At 39.1% G+C, this 23,190-nt stretch overlaps 2 protein-coding genes across 5 annotated transcripts; both read right to left on the bottom strand.

The window, feature by feature from the left end:
• Positions 1-138: 138 nt before the first annotated feature.
• On the bottom strand, positions 139-8,594 carry LOC126590125 (U-box domain-containing protein 4-like). Of its 4 annotated transcripts, none has more exons than XM_050255648.1 (6): positions 8,407-8,593; positions 6,418-6,475; positions 5,144-5,424; positions 3,266-3,382; positions 667-2,709; positions 139-570 (listed from the first exon to the last, which is right to left on the bottom strand). In XM_050255648.1, exons 2-6 carry the CDS (start codon positions 6,428-6,430, stop codon positions 511-513), a joined length of 2,514 nt encoding a protein of 837 aa, XP_050111605.1. In that variant the 5' UTR covers positions 6,431-6,475; positions 8,407-8,593; the 3' UTR covers positions 139-510. The 4 variants fall into 4 exon arrangements, with proteins under 4 accessions (XP_050111605.1, XP_050111613.1, XP_050111627.1 ...); XM_050255656.1 differs by having other exon boundaries at positions 6,418-6,469; XM_050255670.1 differs by lacking the exon at positions 3,266-3,382 and having other exon boundaries at positions 8,407-8,594.
• Positions 8,595-18,278: 9,684 nt separating this feature from the next.
• LOC126598582 (aspartic proteinase nepenthesin-1-like) lies at positions 18,279-23,080 on the bottom strand. Its single transcript, XM_050264954.1, has 12 exons — positions 22,658-23,080; positions 22,434-22,554; positions 21,545-21,972; positions 21,279-21,435; positions 20,758-20,840; positions 20,471-20,567; positions 20,225-20,297; positions 19,881-20,072; positions 19,414-19,538; positions 19,164-19,265; positions 18,975-19,072; positions 18,279-18,736 (listed from the first exon to the last, which is right to left on the bottom strand). The coding sequence occupies exons 1-12, from the start codon at positions 22,942-22,944 to the stop codon at positions 18,568-18,570; spliced, it is 1,932 nt and encodes a 643-aa protein (XP_050120911.1). The 5' UTR covers positions 22,945-23,080; the 3' UTR covers positions 18,279-18,567.
• Positions 23,081-23,190: the final 110 nt, after the last annotated feature.

Below are 23,190 nucleotides of genomic sequence, written 5' to 3'. Positions count from 1 at the left end.
CCTCTCTCAGACCCTGCGTAAAGTGGGAGCCTTGTGCACTGGGTACAACCTTTTAATGTTGAAAGATGTCCCAAGTTCTAATTTTCGCACTCCCGTTGATGAAATAAATGAATAAATAAATAAAACCGCCGCACAAAATACTCCGCAAACACCCAGAAACTATCACTAAAACCACGCAAGGTAGTATACCAATGTGTATGCTGCCAAGAAAGACAAATGGAGGCATAACATCAACAATTTCAAATTACACGTTTGTCATCATCATCTTGCCTAAGCAGTCCAACCACCAGAGTTAGAGGCATGAATGTTTCTTCCAACATTCAGAGAGTTAAGTATTTTACAAATCAGACTCATACAAATCTTCGATCAAACGTTTGTTTTTCCGTCTTCTTTACAAATCACATTAAAATCCACACAATGAATCCTTTAACCGCGGTATTTGCACCAACCAATTTACACATCATCTATAGAAGCTGAACCAAAACCTCGGCTGACAGCAAACAATTTTGATTATCCTCTACCAGCATTACCCTGTCTATGGTTTCTGAAGAAGCTAAGGAGCGTCTGCGCCTGCAACAAAATCAGAAACACCATATTGAATACATCATTCGTAAAATTAAATAAACTGGGGGTGAGAGAAGCAAACATTACAAGAAGCACGGGTACCTTTTCTTTGGCCCTTGGGGTGCCAGATTGTGACAATACTACTAATGGTGGGACAGCTCCTTCTTGGAGAACCTGACTGCAATATCGATTACTGTATGTGCAGAGCTGTAATAGAGCAGCAGCTGCATTTTCCTTCCCTCTTGCAGAACCCAACTCAACAACCTCGACAAGAACAGGGATCCCACCCTCCTGACCAATTGCTGTCCTCCCCTCGGGAATTGTTGAAAGATTAGCCAAAACAGCAACTGCCTTGTCAACCATTCCAGCCGCTGGGTCCATCAACTCCACTAGGTACTTAACAGCACCAGCTTGAACAATTCGACCCTTGTTCTCATGAAAAATTGACAAATTAAACAAAGCTGTGGCTGCATCTTTCCTCCCTCTCGGACTCCCATTCCCCAATAAATCAACCAAAGGCCTGATAGCCCCTGACCTTCCAATGCGAACCTTGTTGTCCTCGATCACCGAAAGGCTGAAGAGAGTGGCAGCTGAGTTCTCCTTGGCCTCTGCACTCCCTGTCTCAAGGACATGAATCAGAGGTTCAATTGCATTCGCAGTAGCAATTGCAGTTTTGTTGTTATCATTGATCGATAAGTTAAGAAGTGCTGTGACAGCATTCTCCTGAACTCTTGTATCTGCAGAGTGGAGCAAATCCACCAACAGGCCAATGGCCCCACTACTTGCAATAACAATCCGATTATCCATATTATGCTTGGCAAGTATCCGGAATTGAAATGTTGCCTCTCTTTGTGTATCAAGTGAAGTGCTTTTCAAGTCCTCAACCAGGTTACGAACTTGGGCTTCAAGTTCAGAAAGGTCAGGTCTTGTTTCAATAGGTGGAGAAGAAACTATCCTTGGGATTAAGCTAGATGGTCGGCGCCACATTTGGTTTCGAGGTCTTGCCTCTACTATTCTGGTTGGCGACTCAGTTTGTCTCTGTTGGGGGGGCAAGGTAGCAACAGCTTGCGGTTCTGATTTCAACTCCCCAGAAGCATCACTGCTGTAGCCTGACAGACTGGTCGATACCTGTAAGGCCCCATTGCCATTGACTTGAGTTCCTTGGCTACAATTGGCATTGGAAACTACGCTGGAAGCTGACGCGGTTCTATTATGGCTTTGAGATGACTGCTCAACTTCAATAGAATTAGGAAGTTCATCTCGAGATGGTGACATAGAGTGTTGGCTATCTAGATCTATACTCCTTTCTTCTAAGTTGGCAGACCTGTCTTCAGAATTTGCTAGTGATATTCTTTCAATATCCAAATCCTGCCTAGTTCCAACTATACCAGGCAAGGAACCTTCTGATGTAGAACGAGGATGCAATGGAGAACTTCTCTCCTGATACAGTGGACCAGATGAGAACAAGTTCTTCGAGGGCGAACCAGTAGACCGAGTTGACTCAGGTGACATCGATTGACTGACCCTGGAATGAGGAAAAATAGATGAATCCTTTGGTGCACCAGGCTCTGCTTGCCCAAGAAGGTGTGCTGCCTTAGCGGGATCAGGCAGTTTCACATTGTTTGACTCACACCAATTTGCAATTAGTGCCTTCACAGTGTAATTAGGTATCAAATTGGTGTGAGCCAAAGTCTGCCGTGTCTTTGGACAAACAGTGAGGCCAAGACCGATCCAGTTCTTGATGAAAGTCCTCTCGTAGGTTTGACCTGATGCCACGATCACTGGATCCGTCATCAGCTCCAGAGAGAGGGGGCAGCAGAAATCAGCAGGTATTGGAACGGGGCTGCAGCTCTCGGATTGTTTTATCATAATAAGGCGCTCATGCATACGGGTAACAAGGGAAATCAGATGCTCAATATACTCTGCTTCCTCAATCTTTTCAGATTGTTCAGCATTTTCCTTCAACTTTTCAAGTGCTACAGCCTCAATAAGAATCTCCTGGTTGGACCTCAAGCTAAGGCCCTCTGCAATTTTCACTAGGATCTCTGAGCTCGGTCCAACACCCTCCACTTGATCGTTTACAGCATCTTTAATGACAGTTGACATTTGTTCATATCCCATGTGCTTAAGTTTTTGTATGCAGTGCTGCAAAATAAACATGGTGAGTCTCAAACGTCATAAAAGGACTCATCTAAAACTTTTCCCATACCAGAAGTTCACTAAAACGCTAGAAATTACTTCCTCCACATTCGAAAGATCATTAATAATTTTACCAACGGATGGCTTCTCATCTAAAGTAGGAGTAGCCGAAATTGAAGGAAGGAGGAGAGAAACTCGGTTACGGTGGTTTGGACATGTGCAAAGAAGGCCTACTGACGTTCCGGTTCGAAGATGTGACTACGGGATAGAGGTTCAGGGCCGAAGGGGTAGAGGAAGACCTAGGAAAACTTTGGAAGAGACCCTAAGAAAAGACTTAGAGTACTTGGATCTAACGGAGGACATGACACAAAACCGAGCGCAATGGCGTTCTAGGATTCATATAGCCGACCCCACTTAGTGGGAAAGGGCTTTGTTGTTGTTGTTGTTGTGGATGGCTTCTCATCTAACTAATGTACTTTAATAAGAAATGAATTGAAGAAACTTAGTGTTATGCTCCATCTGAAACAGAATGGAACAGGTAAGAAATAAACACATTTGCTACCTCAAGAGATGCTGAACCCAATTCATCAGGAAGATGCTGCGGGGATACCTTCAACAGTTGAAAGATATCCAGGCCAGAAGTCCAAATCTTTGATATCAATGACTCAACCTGAAGAACCTACACGTCATAGGATAAGATGTTTAAATAAAACACAATTTTTTTTTTAAGTCCATGCCATACTTTCAAACTTGATAAAAGCTAAGAGGCGTCAGGAAAACCAAAAAAAAAAAGCAATGTAAAATTCATTAAATGACACTAATAAAAAGAATTAGCAATGGAGCTGCATGTAAGAGCCGGGGCTGCACATGCTTCCAATTCTTACATTTCTAAAGCAACCTTAGACTCTTTAAAGAAAGCTAAGAGGCGTCAGGAAAACAAAAAAAGCAATGTAAAATTCATTAAATGACACTAATAAAAAGAATTAGCAATGGCCATTTAAGAATTGGGGCTGCACATGCTTCCAATTCTTACATTTCTAAAGCAACCTTAGACTCTCTAAAGAAAAACTTACATCCTTTCAGAACAAAAGACTAATCAGCAAACCTGATGACAAGGATTTAAAAATGGGAGGATAAATGAGAAAATGAAGAGACCGCCATTGCTACTGTATATGTCACAATGCAAATTCTTCAGCCATTTTCTTTCATCCCATATAGACTAATAATCCTCCCAAAACATGTGGTTTCAAATTCATGTATTGAAAAACATGGAAGAACAGATATGGCAATAAGACAAGAGAATCACCAAATTTGTATCAATCACTTTAAGAATCGGGGCTGCACATGCTTCCAATTCTTACATTTCTACAGCAACCTTAGACTCTCTAAAGAAAAACTTACATCCTTTCAGAACAATAGACTAATCAGCAAACCTGATGACAAGGATTTAAAAATGGGAGGATAAATGAGAAAATGAAGAGACCGCCATTGCTACTGTATATGTCACAATGCAAATTCTTCAGCCATTTTCTTTCATCCCATATAGACTAATAATCCTCCCAAAACATGTGGTTTCAAATTCATGTATTGAAAAACATGGAAGAACAGATATGGCAATAAGACAAGAGAATCACCAAATTTGTATCAATCACTTTAAGAATCGGGGCTGCACATGCTTCCAATTCTTACATTTCTACAGCAACCTTAGACTCTCTAAAGAAAAACTTACATCCTTTCAGAACAATAGACTAATCAGCAAACCTGATGACAAGGATTTAAAAATGGGAGGATAAATGAGAAAATGAAGAGACCGCCATTGCTACTGTATATGTCACAATGCAAATTCTTCAGCCATTTTCTTTCATCCCATATAGACTAATAATCCTCCCAAAACATGTGGTTTCAAATTCATGTATTGAAAAACATGGAAGAACAGATATGGCAACAAGACAAGAGAATCACCAAATTTGTATCAATCACTTTAAGAATTGGGGCTGCACATGCTTCCAATTCTTACATTTCTAAAGCAACCTTAGACTCTCTAAAGAAAAACTTACACCCTTTCAGAACAAAAGACTAATCAGTAAACCTGATGACAAGGATTTAAAAATGGGAGGATAAATGAGAAAATGAAGAGACCGCCATTGCTACTGTATATGTCACAATGCAAATTCTTCAGCCATTTTCTTTCATCCCATATAGACTAATAATCCTCCCAAAACATGTGGTTTCAAATTCATGTATTGAAAAACATGGAAGAACAGATATGGCAACAAGACAAGAGAATCACCAAATTTGTATCAATCACTTTACCCAAAAAAAAGTATCGATGAAACTTATAGTGAGGATTATGAATATGACAGGTCAAATCTACCTTAAATTTTCCTAAGATACATCATTCATCCTAAATACAAAACACAACTGAATAGAAGTAACTTACAAGATTGACTTTACTAAACAATGGCTGCCAGTCTTCAATTTGCTCCCTCAACTCATCAACATATTGACCCAGTTCTTCAAATGGCTTATTAAGCAGTTCATAAGAAGCTATTTCAGAATCAGCAATGGCATCAAGTACAGTCTTCAACAATTTTAATATCTCTTCAGCTCTTTTGTAGTACTTCAAAACCGGGTCAATGTTTATGTTGTCATGAGATGATAAATGGAAAAAAGAGGAGATGTTATTAAGAAGTGCTTTGAACAATGATATCTCCATCACACCTGCATCAACAATTTAGCATATAATAAGTATAAATAGTCTCTTTGCAGCAGAAAGGAGTAGAAAAAAAGCCTTGAAAAGTAATGGAAAAACAAACATATTATATATTTCAAAAATAATAGTGACCATATCACAGAGCAATTACATTCAAAAGTGTTCACCTTTTTAAAAATTGGAATCAATTAATTAATCTGAACTCATACAGATTTACAGTTAGCAAATTTTTATCAGGTTACCCTGTTTCCACTGTTCTCTTGATCAATGCATTTTTACATCGTTGATGTCAAACATGTGCTTCATCTCAATCATAATTCATCAATGGTTCCTAATAACTTAGGTAACCTAATCAGCTAAAGTGTAAATAATATGAAATTACACAAAGGGTAGAGAAGATGTAGCGAGCTATGATCATCAAGACATATAATGAAGCTGTCTTTCATTATTTAAATACTGAGGAAGATAAAAGATGTATGTATTTTTTTTTACATTTCTGTTCTAAAGGGATAATTGAAGTCAGTTCTCTGCCCCATTGCATTATTGCCAAATTACTAGTTGTAACACACATGCTCAGAGAGAGAGAGAGAGCCTCGAACGTATTTGAATTGGCAGGTACTATAAGTTTTCTAATGCCTTTAGCTCCCATATAATGTTCATGTATTCTTATCAACAATCATTATAATGTGTTTCTTGCAGCATATTTACTTGTTTTAAAAAAGTTACACCCCAACAAAATCACTAATCCATCTTGTTTTAAGATTTCTTAGTATAAAACCCACACTTGTATTTTTTCTATCGTTCTTGCTGGCATGACATTCAAGACATGTGCCTCCATGAGATTAAACTGATGCATATGATAAGGAAGGAACATTTGTTAAAGGGATGAAACAGGCAGATTCTTAACAAAGTCATCATATTAATGAAGAACATGCTACGAAGTATAACTTCAATGTACTCCTATGAACAGATTTCAAATAACAAGGAAAGAATGGATGCACCTTTATTCACCATAAATATATAACTTTCACACCGAAGCAATCTTTCTCATTTTTGATCCTTCAAAAACCAAACCAAACCACAAAAATGACGAAAAGAATACTTAAAACCCAATAAAAACCTAAGAACACTCACTATAAAAAATAAAATAAAATAAAATAAAATAAAGACAAAAACAAAAACCCGCACTCCAACTATGAGATCCATAAACTTCCAAGCATGAGATCCATATCTAATATGAAAAAAGGGCAATTAAAAGCTATTATTGAAAATTTAAATCTTTATTATTAATTGCCTTGGGACCTAAACAATAAATAATTTCTCCCCAGAACTAATATGCTGACAAATTTCCTACCATCCTTTTCATCTAAGCTTTTTTATTGAACATGAAGGAACATCTCTTTCCGATATGCATTCTCTTCTTTCCTTCCCTTTCCAGTCGGAATGGTGGATAAGAAATGCCACGTATGGGCCAAAAGTGTCTACCCTGATTTTCCCTCTCCTCCTCATTCCATACCCACAAATGAAACTAGTCTGTCACCAACAATCCTTTCTCTTACCTCTCTTATTTGTCCTTCACGTTTTTACCAACCATACAATACAGAATTAAAATTTGAAAATGATTAACTGCAGGTTGTTGTGTAATTCCGTGTTCTTATTTATTGATATGAGTTTCCTTCTATTTTTACCAAGCTATTATGGTGCATTTGGATGAGGGAGTTTAAATTTCAAAATGACAAAAACTTAAAAAGATGGGATTTCAAATTGTAGAATTTCTCGCTTGGGTAACTTATTAAGCATAATAGGATTTAAAAAAGAAAGCTTAAAGATTATCTTTATGGTGCTAGCAATCAACAAAATAGTGGTAGTGATGGTGGCTGTGGTAATGTAGGTGATGGTCGGCGGTGACAACAACGAGATTTATGCTGGTGATAGTCCAAGTAGTAAGGTGGTGGCAAGGTCGGGCTGGGGACAGTGATGCAAGTGGTGGTTTTAATCATGGTGACAATAACAGTAGAGTGGGCGCTGACGACTGTGGAGAAAGGATAGTGGTGACTGAGATTGAGATTGCAGTGTTGGTGGCAAGTTGGGGATGCAGTGATGGTGCAGACTTTTGTCGTAATCCCATATCCGTTTTGGAAATGACACCTATTTAGCTAGAAGGTAGATGTATGAACCACCCCCCCCCCCCCCAACAAAAACCAAGACCTCCCTCTCTCCAAGTGCCAAGTTCCTTGTTTCTCACGTAGAACTTATAAATCTCCTTGCTATGTATCCATAGAAGGAAATTAGGATATGCCGTTTCATAAATCCTAAGTTTTATTAAATTTCTGGTTTATTTTCTCAATCCAAACACGCTGTTAAAGAAATTTATTAGTTTTATGATGGCGTTTAGATTTCTCAGCTCCATTACACTCTGACAAATGTACATCATGAAGGAATACAATCATATTCTGATTTGAAATTTATTAGTTCGTTACAGTTCCTGACTACAAATCTAAACCAAGCCTCCCGCTTCCTGCCTCTGATAACGCCTTGCCCAAATTAATAACTATGATCCAAATGCAAAAGACCTCAAAAATCATAAACCCACCCAATCCAATTCAAGTACACCACTTATCCATCTCAATACACATTACCAATTCCCATTTCTGTCTTCTCTGTCTCAAACATTGATTTTCATCATATCGAAAAACCGCAACCATTCAGCTTATAAAACCAAACCACACATACAATCACTAATTTGAAAATTGGGAAGATAAAAACATTTCTGATGTGCAAAATTCAAAATTTGCACACAAGCATTAAACCCAGAAAGCGATTTGAGTGCCAGAACTGAAAACACAGTCCAACCAAAGCAGAATGATCAAATTTTGAACTCCAAATGTAGACACAATCAGTCAAACAAATAAAAAAGGGGCAGAGAGTAAAACTTGAATTAAAAAACCCTAGCTGGATCAAGCTGAAGAGATGAACAGATAAAATTGTACCTGGATTCGGCCAAAACGCAGAAGCATACAGCCAGTGAAACGTCGTTGTGGGAAATCCTTGTTCCTTCTTTTCCTTTCCAAAACCCCACTCCTGGAGAGAACAGCTACTGGAAGTTTCCCACGTCTCCTGCTTGGATGATTTTTTTTTTTTCCTGAGAGAGTTTTTGTACCTTTTTAATTAATTTATTTTTTATAGTATATTATTATTGTGTTTGGGAATTGAAGAATATAGTTTAATAGTAATAGTACAGTTGCTGGGGCTTTTCTAAACTGTTACGTAGCATCTGATGCTCCTAATTTTTATTTATTTTTTTAATTAAACAAGTGCACTGTAGTCATTTAAAACTACGATTCAATAACTTTTTATTTTATTTTTAATTGAAAAATTTTAGATTTAATTTCCATTAAAAACAAATTTAAATAATTATTACCCCAGAAGGAACAAATTTAAAAACAAATTTAAATTTTAAATTTAAACTACGATCCTAATTTTTATTTTATTTTTTTCGATTTGCCAGTGACGAATTTTCTTTGACTGAAATTCGGTAGCCGCCAGAAGGGCCGGCTTTCCTCTTACGCGGGCGGCCGTTACCGTTTACAATTTTTTTGTGTTTTGGAAATTGTTTTTAGAAACAAACCATTTTGTCAAATCCAAAAAAGGAAATGGAAAAGCGTTTTAAGAAAACTAAAAATGGCAAAACTATCCTTAACTGGTAAGGGTTTTTTTTTTTCTCCTTATTTCTTTTTCCTTTAGTTTGGGTGCATTGTTATTGTTCTTACTAAATTGCGGATTTGGTTAATATATATAAATGATCAATTTGAATAGAACTCCACATATTCGAACACCAAAATTTCATCATAAAAGGGCTTTTTTAATCAATTTGAACAAAATCTAGATTGACAATATTGGCAAATTTTCAGAAACGGGTTAGAAGAACCCAAAAACAAAAGTGAAGAGAGAAAAAAGAATTAAGACATATAAGTCATTTCCTTATAGGAATTATTTTTAAATGACGATTACGCATTATTTGTAATCCAGATATTAAACTCAAATGATACAACCGTACAACCTATATAATCAAATATCAAATTAAATATATCATGTAAACATAAAAGTTTTAACTAAAAATACAAGATGGGTAACGTTTAAGAGATGGTTTAATTTGGATTTCATTTTATGTAGTGTATTTTTCTGTTTTACTAAATTATGATATAAAATGATCACTAATAATTTGTAACTCAATTAATTAAAAGTAGTTATCCTTATACAGGGCGGACTGCCATCAATGGGGCCAGCAGTGGCCATGGCCCCTCTTTGATTTTTGTAAACCCTGATAATGTAGATTTAATATATATATATATAATATTGCCTATAACCTTTAAAATATGTGTATATTGCCTATAGTCTTTAAGGCTTTTTTGTTATACTCTTTCTAACCCTAGTCTAAGTACCTGTAATTTTATATTTTTTTTCATTTGCTTTCATTCTAATTTGTAAGCATCGTAATTTTATATTTATATATGTTTTTTTATTTGTACTTTAATAATTTTCATTTTATTAGTGAAAGACAAAATCAGATGAATAGTCTTCTCATTTGAACTCACGATTGATCAACTTCAATACGACGCTTTCAAAGATTTTGTTGTTACACAGTTTTCACATTCTATAATAATTGGACAACGCCGCCCTCAGGCCACTTGGTATGCGCTTTTGACTGTAAATATACCAATTTTGTCATGGTCATATAATCAATCTAGTCTAAGGCTGAGGGGAATTGAACGAATCGAATCAATATGAAAGAGGAGTGACTGAAGGAGATTTATATTCCAAGTCCGAGAGGAATCATCAATCAACTCCTTGACCAATGCTAGATCACAACTTACTAGCTTTGGAGTGAAGATGCGAAATGATCAAGGCAGAGGAATCCAACGATTCTCCTAAATATTAACCAAATCTCCACGACCGATCTAACCATTTCGATCCTCTAACTAAAATTTCTGTAGCGTAAATAATAGATCCATTTTCAGCAATACGACGTGTTTGGTTTTAGAGGAGCATTAAAAAACGACGACGTTGGAAATGAGAAATTTTTCATTGTGATCGGAATACGGGTATTACACCATATGTTTTTATATAAGTGGTGAGACATTTTATTTTTTAAAGTTATTAATTTTTTTAGCACACATATTTCACCATTTGTATAGTAATATATAGTGTACTACTATGTATTACGATCACACTGAAAAATCTCTCCATTGAAAAGTAATTTTGTCTTAAGGACAATAGCTACCAGAGAGTTTGGGTCTCTGAGAAGCCACCGTCCCCAGTTGACTCAAATTAGAAGCAGATTGATTTCCAAAATTGGACGAGAAATATCAAATATTCGTGTCTTTTGTTGTGGTCTATTTTATCTGACAGAGGGACTAGGGCCGGCGGCAGAGAGAGAGAGGAGAGAGATGTGTGTTTGTAGAATTGTAGGGGAATGTGTGTGTTGTTATCCCTCCTACATTGTGCCTTTATTTATAGTAGTAAAGGGAGAGAAGATATTCCTTCTCCTCCAAGTAATACAAGTTGTAATAGGAAAGGATAACTAGAATCAAATCTTATCTAGGATTTACACAATCATACTTAAACTAGGAATGTTTACAACACTCCCCCTTGAGTGGGTAAATACTCAAGGTAGATTCAGCATCATGCAGAAGTTGAGGAAGTCGACTCGTCGGCATTGATTCCAAGGAACAACGCTTATTCTCAATAAGGTAGGAACTTGCATAAGTAGTAAGTCTCACTAAAAAACCCTAAGGCTATGGCAAAAACCCAAGTAGGGACAAAATCCATAGTCTAAGGAAAAATGCGTGAGAAATGCAAAGTCAAAAGAAACGTCTACAGGACGTCATCAGGGATATGACCAGCCCAAGGTGGGTGCCTCGTTAAAACCTAGTTAGGTAGCAAAAACCCAGTGGGAAAAATGCTCCTAATCGTAGGGAAAAAGAGTACATTAAGATCAAGCAAGTATCTAGAAGATACTCCCCCTGAGTTTGACATAATTCCAAAGAGAAATAGCAAAGTTACAACTCAGAAAGTTTACGCATACCAATTCCATGAACAAGCTTCTGAAACGTCGCCTTCGGTAGTGATTTGGTGAAGAGGTCGGCCAGATTGTCTTGTGATCGGATTTGCGTGACTTCAATCTTCTGATGCTCTTGTTGTTGATGTGTAAAGAAGAACTTCGGCGCAATATGCTTGGTGTTGTCTCCTTTGATGTAACCCTTCTTGAGCTGTTCGATGCAAGCTGCGTTGTCTTCAAAAATCGTCGTCGGGGCATTAACGGCGGGATGAAGATCACAGGAGCTTCGAATATGGCCCACTACTGCTCTCAACCAAAAGCATTCCCGAGTTGCTTCATGTAAGGCAAGAATTTCAGCATGGTTAGACGAAGTGGCAACTAAGGTCTGTTTAGTTGACCTCCAAGATATTGCGGTGCCTCCAACGGTAAAGACATAACCCGTTTGAGAACGCGCCTTGTGCGGATCAGATAAGTATCCAGCGTCGGCATAACCAACAAGGCGAGAATCAACCCGATGATCATAGGGTGCGGCATCACTCGAGGATTCGTAGGGATAGAATAAGCCCAAATCCGTAGTACCCTTAAGGTAACGGAAGATGTCTTTCACGCCAGTCCAATGTCTGCGTGTTGGTGCATTGCTGTATCTTGCCAAAAGATTAACAGCGAAGGAGATGTCGGGTCTAGTGCATTGAGCTAAGTACAATAAAGCGCCTATCGCACTTAGATAAGGAACTTCAGGCTCCAAAATCTCTTCATCATCCTCCTTCGGACGGAAGGGATCTCGCTTTGCATATAGCGTACGAACGACCATAGGAGTACTCGAAGACTTCGCTTTATCCTCATTAAAATGACGCAACACCTTCTGGGTGTAGTTCGATTGATGTACTAGGATTCCATCCGAACAATGCTCTATCTCGAGACCGAGACAGTATCGAGTCTTACCTAGATCTTTCATCTCAAATTCCGACTTCAGGTGCGAAGCAGTTCTCGCGAGCTCTTCAGGAGTTCCGATGAGATTCATGTCATCGACATATACTGCAACAATCGCAAATCCGGAATGTGACTTCTTAATGAACACACAAGGGCATAGTTCGTTATTCACATATCCCTGACTAGTCAAATACTCACTTAAACGGTTATACCACATTCTTCCGGATTGTTTCAAACCGTATAGTGAACGCCTCAGCCGAATTGAGAGCGTGTTCCGGGGTTTGGAAATATTTGAACCAGTCAATGTAAGTCCTTCGGGAACTTTCATATAAATTTCCGTATCTAGATCCCCATAGAGATACGCGGTTACTACGTCCATCAGCTGCATATCCAGTTTTTCGGAAACTACCAAACTGATAAGGTATCGAAAAGTAATCACATCCATAACGGGTGAGTAAGTTTCGTCATAGTCAATCCCGGGGCGTTGTGAGAAACCTTGTGCTACAAGACGAGCTTTGTAACGCACAATTTCGTTCTTCTCATTACGCTTCCGAACGAAAACCCACTTGTAGCCAACGGGCTTCACATGTGGAGGAGTAGGAACTACAGGTCCAAACACCTTACGTTTCGCAAGTGAATCAAGTTCGACTTGGATTGCTTGTTTCCAGTTTGACCAATCAGCTCTACGTCGACATTCATCAACGGAACGCGGTTCAATGTCATCGCTCAACATGATCTCAGTAGCTACTGCAAATGCTAATGCATCGTCGACAATCATCTCATTTCTACGCCACACATCATCTAAGCTAGCATAATAGACCGAAATCTCACGATTCTCGGGAGGAGGATTCGTCTCTTCAAGGACGCTTCCATAATCTAGAATTTCCTCATGAGTTGGGTAAAATGAGTAAGCGATAGTCGGATTCACGGTAGGCTCTTCAGGACCTTGTGCCGTGGTTTTCCTCTTTCGGGGGTGTGAATCCTTTGAACCAAGGGGTCTGCCACGCTTTTGTGTAGGGGCAGATGATTGGCTAGCCGCTAATGTACGTGGATCACCAGAATTGGCGTCCCGGGCTTCCAGGAGGGTAGTCCGTCGTACATTTGGTACATCCATCTTTACAGGCGTATTCGCAGCTGGAATATGTGATCTTGTCACGCGCGCTAGATCGGTGAAAGCATTTGGCATGCTCTGAGCTATGCTCTGGAGATCTAATATGCGCTGCACTTCAGCTTCAGACTGAGCGGTGCGGGGATCTAAATGAGACAAAGTGGGAGTCGTCCACGATAATTCGCGTCGTTCATTAGGAACGTTGACGTTTTTATCTCCCCCTAACGACGGGAAGACTGTCTCATAGAAGTGACAATCCGCGAAACGAGCGGTAAACAGATCGCCTGTCAAAGGTTCTAAGTAACGAATAATCGAAGGAGAATCATATCCGACATAGATTCCCATCCTTCGCTGAGGCCCCATTTTTGTACGTAAGGGCGGCGAGATCAGCACATAGACCGCACAACCAAAAACGCGCAGATGCGATATGTCGGGTTCGCATCCGGTGACCAACTGAAGGGCACTAAATGGTTGTGTCGCAACAGGCCTCAGGCGGACCAACTTTGTTGCGTGCAATATTGCATGGCCCCAAGCAGCGATCGGGAGCTTGGTACGTATGACCAACGATCGAGCAATCATTTGTAAACGCTTAATGAAAGCCTCTGCCAGGCCGTTCTGGGTGTGAACATGGGGTACAGGATGTTCAACTTCAACCCCAACCGACATGCAATAGTCATCAAAAGTTTTAGATGTGAATTCTCCAGCATTATCCAATCGAATAGATTTGATCGGATAATCAGGGTGGTGAGCCCTGAGCTTGATAACCTGAGCCAACAGTTTGGAGAATGCAGCGTTCTTTGTGGACAACAAGCACACGTGTGACCAACGTGTAGAAGCGTCAACCAAAACCATAAAATATCTAAATGGTCCGCAGGGAGGTTGAATCGGTCCACAAATGTCCCCCTGAATCCGTTGTAGAAAAATGGGAGGATTCGAACGAATCTTGTCATAAGAAGGCTTAGTAATAAGCTTTCCCATAGAACATGTTTGGCATGCAATTTCATGGATCGAACCTAAGCTTCGGGTTAGTGGATGCCCGTGTGAAGTTTTGAGGATACGACGCATCGCTATTCGTCCAGGATGTCCCAAACGATCATGCCAAAGTGTAATTTCGTGCGCGGTCCCTGTGGTAGGGCCGGCCACATAGTGGCATTCTATGGGGCGTATGGTCGTAGTATACAGACCACTCGGGTTACGCTCCATCTTCTCTAGAATACGCTTCTGGCCATATTCGTAGGAAGTTACGCACAAAAATTCAACTCCGTTTTCTACGTGGGTTTCAGCGTGGTAATTGTTATCTCTAATGTCCTTGAAACTTAGTAACGTTCTTCCGAAACGTGGAGAATAGAGTGCCTCAGCAATGGTCAAGATTGTACCATTGGACAACATTATACGTGCCTTACCGTATCCTTCGATCAGGTTGGATGGGCCTGAGAGGGTTGTCAGAGGTGCATTCTTAGGTACGAAGATAGTGAAATAGATGCGTTCACGCAAAACAGTATGCGTGGTTGCACTATCTGCCAGACAACTAACTTTCCCACTAGTCATACCTAGAATGAAAAATTAATTTGAATCGGTCACATGCATAAAAGTTTATAAAAACAAGTATCAATTCGAAATAATTTCATTTATTCAAGGAAAAAACTTAATATCCAAAATAAATCGCCAACTAATAATCCAAAACATAAAGGAAAATTGTTCAAAATCAACCAAAAAACAAGGTGGGGTTCGGCCACTAGGTGGAATTCGGCCCCAATTGTCTTATTTTAACTGAAAAATAAGTCTATGTCTAAGATTCTAATCTTCCATAGGAGTGGTATCCTCCTGAAAATCAGAAACCTCCATCTTTGTAGTCTCCGGTTCGTCCACTTGCAGGAAGTTTGATTCAAACTTCGTACGACGAGAATGATATGCATCCACAACCTTCTTGGGAGCACGGCAAATACGGGACCAATGGTCCTTGGAACCACAACGATAGCACATATCGTCATTCATTGTGGCAGGTGCTTTGCCCTTATTCTTGAAGTTCGGGGCCTTGGGAGCGAGGTTTGGGCGCTTCTGGGCTTTGTTTCCTCCCTTGGATGGGCCTTGGCTCTGTTGACCTTGGTGGGATGGCTTCTGGCCGCCCTTACCACTCCTCTTTTGGCGTTTTGGGTGCTGATTAGTGCTATAATGTGCTTCAGGCACAGCAGTAGCCCCAGTAGGTCGAGCTTGATGATTCTTCATCAACAGCTGGTTCTGCTTTTCAGCAAGAAGTAAAACAGAGATCAAATCCGAGAACTTAGTGAACTTCTGAGCTCTATATTGTTGCTGCAGGACAATATTAGAAGCAGAGAAGGTCGAGTAGGTCTTCTCCAGGAGATCCTCTTCAGTCAAAGTTTCATTGCAAAACTTGAGAAGTGATCGGATTCGACAAACTTCATAATTATATTCATTCACAGACTTAAAGTCTTGGAAGCGCAAGTGCTGCCAGTCGTGTCTTGCTTCAGGCAAGAATATGTCCTTTTGGTGATCGAAACGATCAGCCAAAGCGACCCATAATGCACGTGGATCCTCCTCAGCAAGGTACTCAGTTTGTAGAGCGTCATGGATATGTCTTCGAATGAAGATCATAGCAGTGGCTTTTTCAGCCTCGCCAACAGGTTTATCTGTTGCTTCTGCAATAGCAGGACGTAAGTTCTTTGCAGTGAGGTGGAGCTTCACATCTTGAACCCACTTGAGGTAGTTCCTTCCAGAAACCTCCAAAGCGGTGAAGTCGAGTTTGTTCAAGTTCGACATGTTCCTATCACAAAATAGATGGACAAGATGTGGTTAGTGTAATGGAGAAAAATCAATCCATTCACATAGGAGTAGAACATACAGGTTCTAATAGACATGTATTGGTTTAATTTTGCATGAAAAACTTCGGATTTTCATGGGTGATATATTTAAGTGAAAACTTCGGGTTTTCAAACAAGGCATGTGTATAAGAAACTTCGGGTTTCAAAGTAATTATGAACTTCAGGTTCATATATTCCTGCAGGCAAACACAAATATATATGCAAACAAATATGCAAATAATATATGCAGAAATATTGTATAATGATAAGTGAATTAATTTATTTTTGGTCTTCGGGGCCAAATTAAAATGTGGGTGAAAATATAAAAACCCATATTATTTAAAAAAAATTAAATAATAAAATCTCGGGGCCTAAAAATATAGGCCGAGGACCCTTGGGTGGGATTATAGGCCCACGGGGTGAGAAGAGGGGAATGGGCTGCTGTGTGCAGCCCTAAAATTTTTTTTTTTTTTTTTCTCTGGCCGTTCTAGGCGAGACCAGAATTTTTTTTTTTTTTTTTTTTTTTCCCGGGCCGTTCCAGGCGAGCCCAGAAACTTTTTTTTTTTTTTTAGATGCATATATAATTCAATGAATCACATATTTACTTTGATGCATATGCAAATAATAGTTTCAATGCATGTACATATGTAAGATTCAATTCATGGCAAATATCAAATTCACATAATTGTAGCAATTTTGATGATGAAGCATACACAATTTATGTAGAATCTAAAATACGTTAAACGTAAAGTTGGGTCATGCATCATGGTGAATGTTCATGCTATCAGGGTTTGCAAAATATCGAGTTAAAAGCCGTTGTTTGGAAAGAACCTGATTGCGTGATGATATGGATGAACTGGTTTGATGCAGAAAAAATCTCCAACGTCAGATTCCTAAGTGCAGCGGTAGGAGCGTGCTGATAACGTGTTGTGGTCTATTTTATCTGACAGAGGGACTAGGGCCGGCGGCAGAGAGAGAGAGGAGAGAGATGTGTGTTTGTAGAATTGTAGGGGAATGTGTGTGTTGTTATCCCTCCTACATTGTGCCTTTATTTATAGTAGTAAAGGGAGAGAAGATATTCCTTCTCCTCCAAGTAATACAAGTTGTAATAGGAAAGGATAACTAGAATCAAATCTTATCTAGGATTTACACAATCATACTTAAACTAGGAATGTTTACAACATCTTTGACTTTTTTGAAAGGCACCCAGTGCTTAATACTTTAACGGCCATTGGGACTTTATCAACCATCACGTCATTCGGTTTGAAAATTTAATTTTAAAAATTTAGTATTCCTAGCATTACCTTTTTCGCGGTACAAGATAGAGAGACGTTAATTAGAGACCGCCCTCAAAAATATCGACTTTGAATTGGGCATTCTTCCTATTTTATTTCTCTGAAGTCGCTTCCAACAACTTCGTTTTTTGTTGACTCGTTCCAATTTAAGTGTTCACTGATTCTCATGAAGAGAGTATTGAGTAAGGCTGCGCTTCACCAACTCTCTCAAAAGGAGGTGGAATCGATTGAGACCCACATGCATACCATCCATGTCTCTCTCTTTCTCCTCGCACGAGTTTTCGAGACAATATTGTTATACACCTGTGACATCTAAGTTTTTCTCGTTCAATTTACCAAAATTAAAAAAAAAAACACATGGATCATCATCATCTATACCTGTAAAGTGGGATTAAAGGCAACATCTACAAACCAAGGGCTAATCAGAGTCACATGTAACGGCATGGCAAAAAGCACAAATGTATTAGCTGGACGGAAAATGTGATCAGATAATATGGTTAGCAAATATAATCCACTCGTTACTCTTTTGAGTTCTTGACACATCTCATCTAAACAAAAAGGAAAATTTGTTATTGATGCCTGATGAAGGCGCTAATACCTATATGTATCGCTAGCAGGTACCCGGAAGAAATGAACAGAACAAGAACAATAATTTAAACTGCTCGAAAAAGGACCTTATTCAGTAAACTTTTGATTCACATACTAATTCAATGATGTTTACAGAACCAAAGTGTGAGTAGCTGTTCTACCTATACCTCTCTCTCTCTCTAATATCTGGGTTTTATGGGCATTGCAAAGAATGATTCGTCACATGGAGCAAGAATCTTGATCAATCGAGTAATTGTGATTCCAGAATTTTGGTTTCGGTTATCATGGGAATCAAAATGCAAATGGCAGACGTGCCATGCCATCAGCCACGAGCAAGGACAGCTCTCGGATTTTCATAGAGGCTGGAGTTCTTGCTCTGGAACGGCAACATTGACAGGCTTGTAGGGATTGGCTGTCCGTTGGCGATGTCTCCATATAAACCAAAATCCAACAGCTGCTAATGCAATAACTAGAATTCCTAAAATTGATAAAACCACCAGATAACTTCGCTGCCACCATGACCTGTTCAATTTCGGGAAGAACAAAATATTAAATATTACCAAAGAGCCTACTTATTATACCGTGATCTGTATATAGATTGCTAATTCGTTATCTATATGCCAGCTAATTCGTTATCCATATGCCAACACTGATTTTAGAGACTCTGTTTTGATTATTGTATAGAAGGGGAAAGAATCAAATAAAGAAATAATGTGATCACAGATAAAAAGTATCTTAGAAAGTGAAAAATATCACGTACCTTTTGTCCTTAGGCTCAACATGCCATCTGAGCAATTCATAAGTTCCAAACATAACAGGAAACTTCAAACGATGTTCGGAAAGCTTGGAAATTATATCCTGCAGGCAGAACAGATCATCAAGCTTGCAAACAGTTATAAACCTCGGTAGTGGCACAGTCACTAGCTGCAATTCATCAGGGGAAACTTACCAGCCCAGTTGTATTAGAAATACTGTCGGTAGAAGCTGCAGGAAATATGGCCCATTTAACAAGGGAATCATTTCCACTGGTAGTAAACTTCAACAAATGGACCTGAAATCATCAATTCGAAATTGAAAACTTAAGCTATAAAACTTCATTATGAACAGATATATCAGTGCATAGTATTGAATTTGAACTGTTTGTCAAAAAGTATAAAGCAAATATCAATTGAACGTTCGCATATGGTTTTTTGCCAGACCTGTGATGTGTTAACTTCTAATTCCTGAGCTATGTATTCAGCTAGTTCTGTAATGTGGGGCTTCAGATCAGAGTAGCTGATGTTCAAAGACATATCAAATGTTATTTTTCCAACTTCCTGTTCACCTGATTCATCAAGGTTAACAGGTATTGTAATTCAATTGTCTTAAAAAATAAAACAAAAAAGGGGTTGCAAATAGATGTTGTTTCTTGTCCAAAAACCGTGCAGTGCAAAATACAATTCGTGTTGATACAAAAATAATTAGAAACAGTTAACAGACGGTCCAAAAATAAACCTTAGGTAGAGCAGAGTGTCCACAAAAATATAATTTTCAATTCTGTCTCGTTTTCCAATGAATGATTTGGGTAACAGGATAAATTCACCTAAATAACTTCCACGATGAGAATGATATAAAGCTAGAGAAATGTAGCATAAAAGCTACTCAAAAGGTCGCAAGTCTAAACTACCTGGAAGTACATAAGGTGGTGCTCCAGTTGGAGCTTCTCTAGTTGAATTCTTTTCATCTGAAGCAGGAGGCATTGGTAGAGGCGAAACAGATTCATTAAGTCTTTCCCACAACTCTGAACAATTGGTTTTCCAGAAACCAATCTTGGAATGCGCACGGTCATACATTACAAGAGTATTGCGGACAACAATTCCTATCAAGAAAATGATATTGTACGACAAAATTAATTGAAACTATTGCAAAACCTAACCTAAACGATTGATATAACATGAAACAGGGCAATACATGTACACGAACACATATACAAGTGGGACGAAGAATTATGGACCTTTCTAAAGCATATACCTCCTAAAAGAGTAGTTGGATCCTTTCCATTTTGAAAAATCCCCAGGCAGTATGCACCATGGACCTTTGAATGCTTCATTAATGATAATGATATAACACAGTAGAAAAACAATTAATTAGTGACATAACCAACAGACAATCACAAAGTTCTATAAAACATAAAAAGTTACATGTTGTGTTTACATTTGCGAAAACATTATATTCATAATTCAGAAAGGGGGAGAGCTTTTAAGTTCAATCACTTACCCTGAATAAATAATTTTCAGGAGATAGAGTCAACTTCTCGCCATTGCCAAATATCATGTCAACTTTTGGAAAGGTGTCTGATGGGTGGGAGACAGCACTAAATCAACATTGAGAAATCATTAGAAAGAAACTTGAGCATTTATTGGTCGGACATTACTCACGATTTAATTGCAAAAATGTGGATTTTGCAATTGTGGCTTCAATAGGGTTTCTTATCATTTGGTTTCCACTAGAAAAAGGCAATTAATTTATCTGAACAACCAATTAAACCTAGTACTGTATGATACCTTCCAGCAGTGGAAAAGCATATATCATTAAAATTTGGATCAGGGCCAGGGATTTGCTTGAGGGAATTAAGCTCCTTCATGATCTGCACTCAATGAAAGAAGAAATTAAATAATAGGATGAAATACAAGATAACTAAACCTGCAATCAGCCAAAAATAAACACAGAGGGATTTTCTGGGAAACCAAAGTGTTTCAAATGCTAAGATTCATTTCAAATGAAGAAGTGCAAGTATTCCACCCAAACTACAATTAAAATATAACGGAGTTTTGGGTTGATCATACATAATAATTATTTCCTTTAACTCGGACAAGATCATCCTCTCTGTCAGTTCTAGTTGACCAAATGTTCACCAACTCAAAGTTTAAAAAGAGGTTTGCAATCATTATCATTTAGAAATATTTGCAAGGTATCATGTAAAAGATTGAGGATAAGCAAAAATATTTAATTATATGGTCATGTGCGAAAATTAAGTCAAAATGTAATCTGAAGGGTAATTAATAAGGGCAAAAGAAAATCTTACAGCATCCTTAAATGCCAGAAATGCTGCTTCTGGTAGGTATGCATATGTTGTACCACTGTCCAAGACTGTTCCATGTTTTCTGTCAAAGACACTTGGATCCAAAGGCAATCGCTTTCCCGCAACATGCATCTCCTTCAAATCAATATTGTAGTATGGACTGTTGCCATCCCGAAACTAGAGTAAATGTGTGAGATGTATAGATTGTATTTTTTTTAGGAAATTGGACATGTTGCAGTCTATGTAAGAAATTTTTCTAAACCACACACCTTCGTACTGGGTTTGAACGAGTGAAGACCATGTCTGACGGGGCTGAAAACCCACCAAGAACCATTGCACCTCCACCAATGTCCATTCCACCATAACATAATGAGAAAGAATCACTTATTACGCTTTTATCAACAAGTTGGTCGACCACACTCAGATCGCCACGGCCCAATCCCATTATGCCATCAGCAGGCTGGCTGTAAAGATCACCAGTTTCAAAATTTTCACAACCGAAAACTGCACGTTGAGGTGGTAGTTCACTTTGATCGCCAAAGGATATAAGATCCTCACCAAGCACCCCACTGCTACTACTCATTTCGGCATATTGCCTCTCATAAATACAATTCACCCTCTCATTATCGCAAGTGCAATCTATGTTGCATTTGACAGCTTGGTAAGTGTTTGAGCCTTCTGGATCGAACTTGGGGTCCTGATCGAAGGTTAAAAACAAAACAATAATATAGTTACAACCTGAAATCTACCAAGTTTCCTCTGCACACAAAAGTACTTAGTGTTGAGGAAAGTTTTGTGGTAAACAGAAATAACCAACCTAAAGGTTGTTAATCCAACTATTGTTTTCAGTTATAGAGTGAACATGATCGACTGCCTTCATCCAAAATTTCCCGGTGAGTCTTGGTTCTAGTTTTTCCCGTGATTATAACATCTTGGTATATGTTTCTTTTCGTTAACAAGGTGAGCATGATTTACATTAGCCCCATTACTCGGTGTAAAACTAAGGAGATCTGATCCCAGCCTCACAATGTAGCTAGCTACTCTATCCCAACATGCGGTTTCGAAATCAACTCTATCCCAACATTCCTATTTCGCATCGCCATGTTTACACATTCAGATTCGGTAGTAGATGAAGAATGTCATGCAGCACAAAATTACCTGGTGTCTGCCACACTGTTCGCAAGAAGAGCAAGGCACATAGGTCACAGTGCTCCCAGTATCCACAATTAGCGCAAACTTCTGCGGCGGCGTTCCGATCCAAAGCCGCGTCGTATAGTACCTGTCTCCACCGCGGCCACCACCACCACACAAATTTCAATCCCAATCCAAATACTACCAATCACAAACTCATTCCGAATATTACAAGGAAAATTTTAGCGTACCCATTGCGTAGGAGATCGTCGTAGAGGCTCATGCGGGCGTTGGGGCGGCTGATGGACTCCGATCTCCCAAGGAGGCGCCGGGGATTGGACGACGATGACGTCCGGGACGACGAATTTGGAGTGGAGTGGTAGAGAGGTAAGACCATGGCTGGGAGTGAGTGGAGAATGAGGGCAGGGGTGCTGGGATTGGACGTGACCAGACACAAAAGCTCCATCTCTAAGAAGATCAGGAGGAGGACGGCGGAGATGGAAGCGGAGGTGGTGAGGTGGCGCAGTGTTGCTGCCATTGGTGCAGCTGGAAGGTGAGGAGTGGTGGCGGAGATGCCAGATCGGAAATCGAGTGAAAGAACGGAGTTTTTTAACAAAGGGAAGGAAGTCAGAGTCGTGCACGACACCAAATTTAGTTATTTCAATTTCTGACCAAATTACAATTACTTGGAGAGAAACAAGAAAATAATTTTCTTTTCTTTTTTATTTCCTCTTTCGTCAGTTATTTTGGTTTATATGACGCGGTGATACGATACCATTACCAC

The sequence above is a fragment of the Malus sylvestris genome, chromosome 2, assembly GCF_916048215.2.
Source record: "Malus sylvestris chromosome 2, drMalSylv7.2, whole genome shotgun sequence".
In the NCBI taxonomy this organism is placed as follows: Eukaryota; Viridiplantae; Streptophyta; class Magnoliopsida; order Rosales; family Rosaceae; genus Malus; species Malus sylvestris.
The sequence above is the reverse complement of the archived record's forward strand: the minus strand, read 5'-3'. Positions and strand labels throughout refer to the sequence as shown.